General features: G+C 49.5%; 1 protein-coding gene across 1 annotated transcript in view; it reads left to right on the top strand.

Annotated features, from left to right (window-relative positions):
* NOC2L (NOC2 like nucleolar associated transcriptional repressor) overlaps positions 1–12,261 on the top strand; it is a 51,179-nt gene that overhangs the window by 20,425 nt on the left and 18,493 nt on the right. Inside the window, exons 13-15 of the mRNA XM_054222260.1 lie at positions 3,251–3,364; positions 3,530–3,631; positions 8,422–8,565. Of these exons, the coding sequence (XP_054078235.1) occupies positions 3,251–3,364; positions 3,530–3,631; positions 8,422–8,565 (360 nt within the window). The remainder of the gene's footprint in view (positions 1–3,250; positions 3,365–3,529; positions 3,632–8,421; positions 8,566–12,261) is intronic.

Raw genomic sequence — 12,261 nt, 5'->3', positions numbered from 1 at the left:
GGACATAGCCCTGAACAACCTGTTCTAGTTGAACCTGATAGATGACTTCCAGAGGTCCCTTCTATCTTAACAGTTTTGTGTCTGAGTACTTCAGTACAGCTTCTGCAGAAAGTTGGGCAGCTTGTCTGTACTTGGCAATAATCAGACTCTGCTGAAGCTGCTTAATTAGGCTGTCTCAGCCCTCCCTTGGTGAAGTGGGAGGGTGACCGAGGGAGCTGAGGGAAGGCTGCAGGCAGGCCCAGCAAAGCCCTGTGTGCTGGGCTGCCGTGGGCTGGCCTGGGGCAGCTTTGGGGTGATCAAAGCAGACGCCAGGAGGCTTTTGCTAGAGCCTGGGAGAAAGAAATGGGGAGCCGATGGGGCGACGCAGTGGGAGTGCTGTGGGTGCAGAGCTGGTTCCCTGGTTTGTGCTCTGGCAGCGTAAACTGTGTATCTGAGCACTCTTCCTACTATCCATGTGGAAATCGTCTGTGAGCTTCAGACTGACAAAAAATCCTTCTCCTTCCTGCCTGTGTTGCCCTGTCCTTTCCTCTGTCTGCTAGTGGTTATCACTTAAGCCAAATTGTTGGCTTTTGACATTTTCTGGCACTCTAGTCCCTCATTATCGCCTTTCCACCCTGCCCCAGGATTCCTAGATATCAGTCATCCTCTGCTTCAGTCTGGCCCATAACTGATCCCTTCTGCACAGTCTTGAGATGGGAACCACGATTTCCCTCCTTCCCACATGTCCTGACCGGCTCCCTAGCACCTCCTGGGAGAGTTTCAAAACCTCTGGTTGCATTTCCCCGCTTGCCTAGCGGCATGTTAGGATCCCACAGAGCCTGATGCCTTTTGCTTTAATGTGTCTGACCTCAGGGATCAATACTACTGTTTTGGCCAAAGAAATAACTGTGCATAACGAGGTTTATAGCATCGATTCCCTAGGCTAGGGCTCTTTGTTTTCGCAAGCCACCAAGCTTGTCCCTCCCTTCCAAATAACCTGGATTGACAAATAAAATGTAAAAAAATCAATAGTCGTCTCCATGCTTTTCTGGCCTGGGGCCATCCACGTGACCTGAACACCCTCCCTTTCCTCCTCGCCTCACCCTCTAGCAATCAGTGTGCCGCATATCCCCACGTTGCTGGGCTGGTTGGGGTCTGATGATGAATGTGTTGCTGCCGCATAGAGGGACTAGAAATTATTTCCTGCTCAGAAGCATGATTTAAAAGTGTTGGGGACGGGGAGGAACTGTGGGCTGCTTTTGAGGTGCTCAAAAGTATGGGTGGCAGGATAATTCTCCTCATCAGCCCCCCTCAATGTTGTCATCAGATATGCAAATGATTACCAATTGTTGGCTGATTTTTATTTTTAAAATGAGATCACTGCCCTTGATTGCCACTTGTTATCCCCCAATGGGGGTCTCTGGGGCTCTGCCCTGGATCAAGTGGTTTTTGCAGCTTTTATCATCTTTCTCCTGATGTTTGCTGCTACAAGGCTGGGAAAAGCCATATTTGCGTCGCTGCTCGTTTTAGAAACCTTGTGTTCCTTCGTGTATCACAGCTTCAGAGCAGCACAACACACGGGCTTCTTGGGATAGTGTACCCTGATGCCTGCTCAGGGCGGTGGGGACCAAGGCAGGTTCTGCCTCTAGCCGATCTCAGCGGAAGATAACTTTCCTCTGTGCTGCACGTAGCATTTCAGGGAAGTGAAGAATGGAAATTCTCATTGATACGTTTTACCCTTCTCCAGCTGAAGATGGGAAGCTCCTTCCTAAAAGGAGGGAGTGGGGAAAAAGCTTTCATATAGTTCTTGGTCTTGATTACAGTTTCATAGAATGATAGCATATATTGGGTTGGAAAGGACCTTTAAAGGCCATCTCGTCCCCCTGCCCTGCAGTGAGCAGGGACATCTGTAACTAGATCAGGTCGCTCAGAGCCTCATCCAGCCTGGCCTTGAATGTCTCCAGGGATGGGGCCTCCCCCACCTCTCTGGGCAACCTGGGCCAGTGTCTCACCACCCTCAGTGTGAAGAACTTCTTCCTGATGTCTAACCTAAACCTGCCCTGCTCTAGTTTAAACCATTGCCCCTCGTCCTATGGCTCCGTGCCCTTGCAAACAGCCCCTCCCCAGCTTTCTTGTAGGCCCCCTTCAGGGACTGGAAGGGGCTCTGAGGTCTCCCCGGGGCCTTCTCTTCTCCAGGCTGAACCCCCCCAACTCTCTCAGCCTGTCCTCACAGCAGAGGGGCTCCAGCCCTCGGATCATCTTTGTGGCCCTGCTCTGGGAGGAGGAGTTAATAAACTCCTCTGGGAGTTTATGAAGTTTTAAGGCAATAATGGCTTTTCTTAGTTAAAATCAAACTTGAAATGCCACCCTGGAGAGCCAGTCACACGCACATACGTAAACTTCCTCTCCGTTTTCTTCTTTCTACTATGTAAGCTTTGTACCTTCTCTTTCAGAAATACTCCTCTCCCCAACCATTATCATTAAACAAGCTCTGGAAAAACACAAAACCAAAGGTGTAAGTCTGCTTTTTGACTAGTCTACTGGACACCCAGCTGTACCCTAGAGCTTGTGTGTGCTCGTCTTCTTGATGAGCGGGGTTCATGGTCTCCTCTCAAACTCTGGGGAGGGGCCAGTTTTTCTCCATGTCCCTTGCTATAAAATGAAATGTGTCCATGGCGAATAATATGTAGTTATTCGAAGGCTGTTCAGTTATCACTGGTACAAGGGACACTAATGGGAAATGTGTTAGAACAGAAATCGTGCCTGGCAATGGGGTGTTTGCGAAAAGGGCTTACTGGTCTCTCTGCTTCCTGGGCCAATTATTTCAGTGACAATAAAAGGGAAATGGATTTGGTCTAAGCAACACTTAGTCTTGCTATTCAAAAGCTGCTCACCTTAAGGGACAGCTCCAAAATACACTCAAGCTTCGTAGTATGATCTTTCTGACCATTAGAAGCATGGGTCTGAAGAACAAACCTGTATTTTCTTGTGTTATTGCCTGTGTTGGTTTCCTTTTACCTTGCGCTTCTGTGGCATTTTTCACACTCAGGTCTCTAAAGTTTCAAGTGGTGTTGGTGTTTGCTCTCTAACTGTCCCTTGCCATGGTATTTAAGAAAGGTGTGGGACGGTGATCAGAACAGGCAAGCAGAAATCAGGATTTTTTGATTGTCTTCTCAGCTCTGTCACCAACTGCGTGATCTTAGTTGAGTCATTTGGTATCGGTTTTGTTTTGCGGTGTGATCATCTTTACACTCATTTTTTTCTGTTGTAGGTTTTCCAACAAGTGGATTTCAACAAGAAGCCAGGACGGATGAGTGCTAAGCCTATAAACTTTGCAGTGATCTTGAAGCTTTCCAACGTCAACCTGCAGGAGAAGGCCTTCCGAGTAAGTGGAACCCCAGTGGCCAAAAGTGCACTGCTTCTCTGTAAATGAGAGTTGCCCTAGCAGCATGCTTTGTGTTCCTGTCCGGTAAGGCTGGAGACTCATTTCCCAACCTGGGTGCTGTAGGGTTTAGTTCCTAATATCTCTATTTCTGCTTCCCCTCCCCAGGATGGACTCATTGACCAGCTCTATGACCTGATGCTTGAGTATCTCCATTGCCAAGCCTACAGCATTGGATTCCCAGAGTTGGTTCTCCCCACTGTCATTCAGGTAAGCTGTAAGACGCTTCTCGGTCGTGCCATGAATGTGCGCAGAGTGGGATAACGTCATTTAAGCTAACAGTGATCTCAAGATGGTCCTCAGAATGTAAGGAGAGCGTCATTTGCCTTTTCTTAATTATAGTTTTTCTTTGCGTTTTGGGGAATTCTTGGGGAGGAACAGAGGCATCGTATTTAATTAGGAGGCTGAAGGTGGGTGAAAGTGGCTGTGGAGTTAGCCACTCTTTTGGGAGCCACAGCGGAACAGAGGGCCTCATAACTGCTGTAGGGATGTGGTTTTGATTAGCAAACACAGATGAGTTCTTGGCACATCAGAGTTTCCCAAATTGCTGTATTGTCTCAGAGCGGTACCCGTGGTCTGGGAGCCCATACTTTTCCTTGCCTTACGGCCTCCCTCACGTGCTCTCCACAAGATGGCAATCTTCCCTCCTTTCACAGTGTCTCTCTCAACCGGGGCACTTTCTCCCCAGGTCTCTCCATACAAAACAGTACAATTCTTGTCTCCATCCCTCCTCCTTGCTGCACGGAAGAGCAGTGCTGCAAAATAGTCTCCTTTGCCTCTCCCCTGCCATTCCATGGTGCAGGGTGTTCTTCCAAGCCACTTTGTGTTTATGTACTTCATCATCCACAATAAAACTGCCTAATGGTGCTGTGCGTCTGGGTGTGCTGTGCGTAATCTTTCCCTACTACCTTGCTAGCTGGGTGGCTTCAGTTTTGAATGAGCAGTGACCTCTCTGCTTTGAACAGTAAGATCTCTCAGTGCAAACGCGTTGGAACTTGTTCCCTCCCTTTCCTCCTAATCCTCTCTATTTTTAACTCGTGAGCAGCAGGTGCCATGCAAGTTTGGCAGAGGGCTGCTGTTGTATCCTCCATGGGGACATGAGCCTCTGCTTCGCTTTGCTGTCTGCCGTGAGACCCTGTGTGCGTACCTTGTTGCTATGATGCCTCTGGCTGACGTGGGAGCAATGTCTCGGCTGGGACCCGCAGGCTGCTTGGGAGGCAAATCTCCTTGTTTCTGCTGTGTGTAATAGGCTGGCATCTGTCAGGCGCATGGCTCTTGGCTGGGTCCCTGCAGCCTGGCACAGGCCATTGCCTAGCTGGCAGTAGGCTGCTTTGGCTAATGTGAGCTGACAGGCACTCTCTGTGCTAGGAGAGCGGCTCCCCGCGCTTGCTCTCGCTTTGCGTGCTTCTGGCTTATCGGCAGCGAACAAAGCCCTTCCCTCTCAGCCAGCAGCTGTTGAGAGCATCGAAGCTGTCGGAGACGATGTTCTAGCTGGAATGAAAAACGGCTGACGGCCCTCTGGCACCAAGCGCCCTGTGGCTTCCAAACACACCCTGGGACCAGCCTGTATTTCTGCAGAGAATTAATGCTATCGGATTCTTATTTGGCTGCCACTAACCACAGCCTCGTGGCGTCTGCTGGGCTGGGGTGCTGAGGTTAGCTTCCCAAAATCTCAGAGTCTTCGGGAAAGTGTGGGGGGGGAGGCTTTTCTCCTGGAATGGTTCCAGTTAACTGTAAAAATCCATCTGTCCTGATTCTTCCTCCCCGATGAGCTCACGCTTCTCTCAGTGCCGTGTCGTAGGGGCTGCGTTCCAGCTGGCAAGGGTTGCATTCCTCGTCTTCTGGTCAGCGGCTTTGGGAGAAGCTAGGCTGAACTGCCTTCAAACTGAACTTTAAAACCTCCTTGCCTGGAAGGCAGGAAGCTCCCGGGCAGATCAAAGGAAAGGAGAACCAGTAGGAACCAGGAGGCAGTTCAAAGGCTTCTGGTCTGCCCAGCCACTGGGATGACCCCATGGTGGTCACTGCCTCCGCAGGCTGGTGAGGAGCTCTGAGCACAGAGCCTGTGAGTCTGGATGCTTGGAAAAGGCTGCCTCTTCCCTCCTCTAGAGCTTGGACAGGCATCGGAGGGCAGAGGTGGGAGGTTAAAGGGAAAAAACTGGGCAGGCATCAATAAGGGGTAGGTACTGCTGGGTGCAGGCAGGAGATGACATGATTTAGGCATTACTTGCAGCAAGACAGAAGGGCAGGAGGTACCAGTTTGCCTTGCCAGCAGCTGCTCCTGCTGCTGCTTGCTCTCTGTCCCCTCTGATTTTTGTGAGTGGGGGATTGGGCTCAATTTGGATTCCCTGGAACACACACACCCAGCTGCTTCAGATCATTTATAGTTCCCTGCGTCGTTTACAGTAAGAGGAGGTGTTTTTTTGCTGTGGTCTCTGCTGGTATAAACCATTGGTGTTTAAGGCTGGCAGTTCAACAGAATCAATCCCACTAATCACAGAGCTGCTTAGCTAGGAACCGACGTGAGATGTTAATGACATATACACGCGTATGTTCTGATTGTTTTATTCTGTAAAGATATGGTTGTTGTATTTGGCACAGTGAAAAAAGGCATACAGAGTCCCTTTCTCTCTCTCTCTCTCCCTCTCCTCTATCTTCTTTTACCTTCTTGGTTGTTCCCTGCCTCTTAACACAGGACTGAGATCTCATTACGTTTCGTTAATATCTGTGGCAGATAGTGGTGGGACTGTGAGGGATTGCAGGGGTTGGAGAGAGGAGGGGGAAAGAAGAAATGAAGCATATGCCTGTGAGAGCGAACGCACAACACAAACTGCACAGATAGAGCCTGAGATTTTGCAGGATTTCTGGTGACACTTCTGCAACGAAAGAAAAATGATAATGTATGTGGCAGCGGATGAAATGGATCTGGGGCTGCAGCTGTGGGGATCAAGTGAGATAAATCGAATGACAAATGCATCCCTCAGTGGAGATAAATATGCAGCACCTATAAAAAATAAATATTTTAGAAAGGAGGGGTGAGGGTAGGACAGGCTTCACCAGCAGAAGAATAGTTTTGCTGATGGTTCCTTTGTACTCGTTTGATGGGCTGTTTCTTTGTGGAAAGGGGGAAAGGTTCATTTTAACTCCCATTTGTCCAAGTTGGATGTATGATGGCAGGTAGGCGTATGCTGGGGATAAAGGGACAAGAGAAGCCCCTGCTGCTAGGTAATGGGGGACATTGTCCATGTGTGTGGCAGACAGCAGATCCTGCACCAATATACGCATCAGGAGAGCAGTGTCCTGACAGAGAGGGGCTGGGTGTGACTGTCATCTCTTGATTAACATTTAATACCTACCCACTTGGCATGTAAGATCAATCCAACATGTAGGCTTTAATGGAGGAAGACGTCTTGCTCCTTCCCCCAGCACTGTCTTCTGAGGCAGAACATTTGAGGCCGTAAGTAGAGAAGGCAGTATTGTATTTGCTGACTAGAAACCCTTTATCTCTATCATGATAGCATCTGCAGGTCCCAGCTGAGATGAGCGTTCAATTGTGGTTAACCATTTTCTTTTGCCTTGTTGGATCTGTTTCTCTAAATCAAGTGCCTGGGTAATGTGTGTGTGTATTATACATATATATATATATATATGGCTCTAGCAAAGAGCCTGGCCTGCAGAATTTGGACAGCACGCCAGGGGCTTGTCTTGGGGTTGGTGAAGACTGTTAGCAGGCAGTGTAGTAGACTGGAATTCAAACTGTGAGTCAATCTGGACTCCCATCTCTCTCTGTGTCATCAAGAGCATCCACTGCTGCATTAGTTTTTAGTTCGGACACGTCTGAACAGTGCAGTGGTGTTGGAGGGTGGTTTGTATTGGGAGGGGAAATCTTTGGTGCAGAGGTTTGCTTAAGGATGAGGCTACTGAGATTAAAACAGAAAACACAAAAACATGCCCTGTTTGAAATCTCATAGTCTGAGAGTAGGGAAGTGTGTTTTGGGCACAGAGGAAGGGCAGGAGCAGATTCTCTGGGAGTAGGATGGTCCTTGCTCTTTAAGGCAGCAGTAGGGTTTGCGGTTTCCTGGCTCTTGTCCTGAGGGTTATGCATAAGGCTTTGGGTCTAAAAGAGAGAATTATCTAGGCACACGCTGCACGAGTCCACAGGGAGGGCAAATTTTTGTGTGATGGGTGTGTGGGTTTGCTCCCCTGAAAACGCAGCGGTGCCAGTTGGAATTGGGCTGGTATAGTCAGACATTAAGCAAACTTCACCCTGTGTGACTCTGCAGATGGCCGTCTGTCCTGACCCGCAGCTCTGCTGCTTAGTGGCACCACATTTTCCCACCAAGCTACGCCAGAGACCCTTACTCCCAGGCCACGGACGCTTCCACCCCGGTTTTAAGTCTCTTCTCAAACTCTGCCTTCAATCCCAACCATCAGTCTCATCCACAGCCTCTTGTATTTGGTATTCCCATCCCAATATCCAACGGTTTTCTAGTCTTAACCCGCAGACACCTTTCCCCATTCTAATCCTGGCTTCCCTGTGCTTTTGACCATCTAGTATCCGCTGTTAATTCCTGGTGTGTGTGCATCTAGTCCACGGTCCCTCTTACTCTTTGGCCGAGCAGGAGACAGTGATATTGTAACTACAATGGCAGCTAGGAGCTGAGGCCCCAGAGAGCTGGCTGCTTCAACTCCACTGATACGTATTTTTTTTCAGAAAGAAGTAGTGTTAAAGGGTGCAAAGAGCTGGTTTTGAGCAAGGTCCCTGCACTGATTGTGTACAAACATCTGGCCTGTCACTGCAACTCTTTGCATCCTCCCAGCCCAGGGTGGCAGGACCTGCAGGATTGAATATGGGTGATACTTTGGAGTATGGTATGCATTGAAGGGAAAAGATACCCCATGCTGTCTGTCACCGGGGGTGGGAAATGTGTTTTTGCTGATGGGATCTCTTTATGGAAATTATTACATTGCTTTCATTCTTCCTCTCCTTTTCCTCCTCCCAGCTAAAATCTTTCTTGAAGGAATGCAAGATTTCCAACTACTGCAAGCCTATCCGGCAGCTCCTGGAGAAACTGCAGGAAAATTCTGCCTACATCGCCAGCAGGCGTCAGAAAGCTACCTTCGGCGTGGCCAGCAGGGAGTCTGTGGTGAGTCTGCTACTTCGATTTGGGCTTCCTGGAAAGACAGTCAGGCTCCGGCTGCTGGGGTTGAGCGGGTGGCAGAGGGAGGAGGGACAACGAGATCATGGAAACGGGAGCGTGTGGGGTGGGGCAGAGGTTCACAAACAACTGAACTCGGCAGGGCTCTGATGCTATAGCTGGCAACACCCTGCAGCCAAGAGCCTCATGGAAAACACAGTCGATAAATTACACCCTTCTATTATTTATAACACACACGCATGCATGGAAGCGCCTTGCTTTGCTGGGGCATCTTCTGTATTGAGAAGTTTCTTTGTTTTCGTCATCCCATTCCTGATACGTAGGTAGCAGTTTGTGCCTAAAGTGATAGGGCAGAATTCTGCCACCTCTTTAAGGGTTGTTTCCTCCTGGTCTGCAGAGACCAGTCTCCAGCAGTGTAGAACCAAGGCTCCAGCAGACTGATATGTGGCAGTTCGGGATCCTGCGGCAAACCTTTCCCCATTTTCCTGGGCCCTTGTGGAGACAGAGCTGTAGAATCAGGAAAGTTCTGAGCCATAAGAACAGTGATGAGGCATCCTGGGCGCTGCAGTTGCTTCTCAAGAGAGAGGCTGGTATGTTCTTCTGTCTGCAGCCTAAGCATCCAGCCTGCTGAGAAAATGTTGAGCACATTTGACACGTAGAAAAGTTGCAGTGGCTCTGAGTGGCTCACCGCCCCGGTGGAGCAGTTGAGTTAAATGTCAGGATTCCACCTTAGTGATGAGATGAAGAGGAGTGGCTAAGGTGATGGTGGAAACCGCCCTCTTATCTTAGGAAATGAACTGTAGCACAGCTAAAAGCCAGTATATTAGAGGGTGTGTTAGCTAATAGCTGGCCATCTGTCTAACAGGCTGAGAGATGCTCCTTTCTCCTTGTTTCCCCTGCTCCAGGACTCTGCCTGTTCTGAGCCAGGTCCTCCTAGGGATGGTGTAGCATATTGGCAGGACATTCCTTTCAGTGTCCTTGCTTGAAGCTTATTTTTCTTCTGCTTTGCTCCATCCTTTGAAATCCAGGCCCTATGTAATGAAGCCAAAGGGAAGGAAGCCTTTTTAATGAAGCTTTGTTTGTGTGTCCTTTGGGTTGGCCATTTTATCTTTGCTTTTTATCCAGCACAGCAGCCTTTGCAAGCCTGATAGCAGGTGAACTGTATGTGTGCACATGTCTCTGTGTGAGAGGAAGTAGTGGGTCTGACTCTTCATTGCCTGGCAGGAGAGAAGTGGAAATATTTCTGTGTGCAAGGTAACTGGTGGGTCAGAGTGGTCTCTCAGTGGCCACACGGTGTCGTTGGACAGTCGGGAGTTCCGCATCATTGAAATCTCCACCTGTTGGCATGGAGCTGGGCATGGAGCAGAAGTTGCAGTGCTGACTAATTTGTCTTCAGACACTCAGGGGCGGGGACTGCAGGAAAATTAGCCTTTGAAATCCTGACATATCCATGCCGGGACACAGCAGCGCTATTCTGGGATTAAGGGGTTGATGGAACTGGGTTTGAAGTGACTAAGTAGTCTTTGGTTCTGTAAATGCCATTCTGGGTTGGACTGTTTTGCTAAAGGAATTATGCTTCCCGTCTGGAGTGAAGTGGTTAGGGTTTTGTTGTTCTGTATTTTTTTGTGGGCAACGCTGTGACCACCCACCCACTCTGCAGAGGTAGAGATTTCAGCCTCTAGGGTTCTCCGTGAAACAGATGGGCTGGGGAAGGTCGTCGGCAAAATAAAACAGAGTTTCCAACAACTCTGCCACTGTCTGCTTTTCCCGGCAACTCTGGCTGCAGTCCCTTGTGTAAGAGCTAAATGATTATTTTAACATCTTGCTGCCTGTGGGTCTCCTAGTTGACATTGGTGCACCTGCTTTCCCAGGGACATCTGGGTGGCCGAGTAGCATGAATCAGGCAGGGCTGGCTCTGGAGGGGCAGCGAGAGGCAGCCTGCTTTGAGTAAGGGAGGGTGGTTAAGGGAAGGAGGCACCAGTTTGCCAACCCTGTTTGGAGATGGTTGTTCTGCCGTTTAAGAGGATAGAGCAACAGTGTGAAGTGCTGCTCAGGAGGCTGCCTGTGCAGGCTGTATTTTTGCGCTGTGTTATAGACTCATAGAATGGTTTGGGTTGGAAGGGACCTTAAAGACCATCCAGTCTCACCCCCTGCCCTGGGCAGGGACACCTCCCACCAGCCCAGGTTGCTCCAAGCCCCGTCCAACCTGGCCTTGAACCCCTCCAGGGATGGGGCAGCCACAGCTTCTCTGGGCAACCTGGGCCAGGGGCTCACCACCCTCAGAGTGAAAAATTTCTTACTGATACCTCATCTAAATCTACCCTCTTCCAGTTTGCAGCCATTACCCCTCGTCCTATCACTACATGCCATTGTAAAAGTCCCTCTCCAGCGTTTCACTGTGGGAGAAGGGAGCCTTTCTCTTCCTTCAGTTAATGGGATATCAGCGCTCCTGGGAGCGGAGGAAACAGCCCACTCAGTACTTCTGCGGGGTGGAAGAGCCATAGTGGCTTATCTTTTGTGCCCAGAGGGCAGAGTTTGTGCCCAGGTGGCACCGTGTTTTCCCCCTACTCCTTTGCAGGCAGATGGTGTAGATTCCCAAGAAGGGCCAAAGCTCCCACAGAGACTGGGCTTCCCAGAATGATTTGGAGGGTCCCTCGAAGTCTGGGTTGAGTTTGCCAGGCTGTCTCCAAGATATGTGGGGCATTGGCACTTCTCTTGAGCAAACACTACCAGAAAAGGGAAGGAAAAGAGGGGGGGTGAGGGGAGAGGAGGTATTTGCATGTCCCCCTTGCCAGCAAGAGCAATTGAAAGCAAATGCTCTCTGGTATTCACATGATGCATTTGTGCCTGCTCCGCTGTAGGGAGCAGAGCCCAACTTCTGAGCTAATTCTTCCATGCAACATGCTGAAACGCGGCTTTCATGGAGGGGAATTACAGAGAAATAGGTTTAAATGAGGGGAATAAAGGTTGTGAATGTGATCGGGTCTGGACTCCTGAGTAGCTGGTGTGCTTTAGAAAGCTGGATTTTACCTAAGGGTCTATATTATATAATTTTAAAGAAGAAACAGCCTGAGGATTGAATTTAGTGCTGCGGATGGAGCACGGTGGTGCAATGTTTAGCTTTACGTGGAGGGACTATGGAGACATCCCTCGTTGCATCCCAGGAACTGTGGTATGGAGGGATAGGCACACCAGATATGTTCGGCCTGACTTCTTCCACGTTATTTTAAGATTGAGAACTTTACTCTTCTTTTTTTTTTTTTTTAAGAAGCGGATCAATGTTTGAGAGTCGGTGCTTTTTGGAGCTAAAGGGAGCCAAAAAAAAGTGGAGCCTGCAGATGAAGTTGAATCCAGCTGCGTAATGCGCAGCTCTGATTTTTACATCCGTCTGCACTAGTGTGGGCCCTGGGTTGGCAGGGAGAAGGCAGGGAAGGACCCGCAGCGTGTGCTGGGCTGTGTTACAGCTCCGTGGTTCCCGGGGAGACCTTTGCGCTGAGCCAGGGAACCTTTGTTTGGGAACAGCACAGCCCAGCAGGCTGTTAGGCTTAATGACATGTGAAGTGAGGGAATGGGCTGATGGAAAGCATTGCCTCATTTCCATGGGGTTTCCAGATCTTCCGCGTTCATCCTCGTCTCACATTTCAGATGGGAGGTTTTTCTGGAGGGTGGGTGATGATCCGTGGT

Source organism: Rissa tridactyla, chromosome 16, assembly GCF_028500815.1.
Source record: "Rissa tridactyla isolate bRisTri1 chromosome 16, bRisTri1.patW.cur.20221130, whole genome shotgun sequence".
Classification (NCBI taxonomy): Eukaryota; Metazoa; Chordata; class Aves; order Charadriiformes; family Laridae; genus Rissa; species Rissa tridactyla.
Note: the sequence above shows the minus strand (reverse complement) of the source record. Positions and strands in the feature narration are given on the sequence as shown.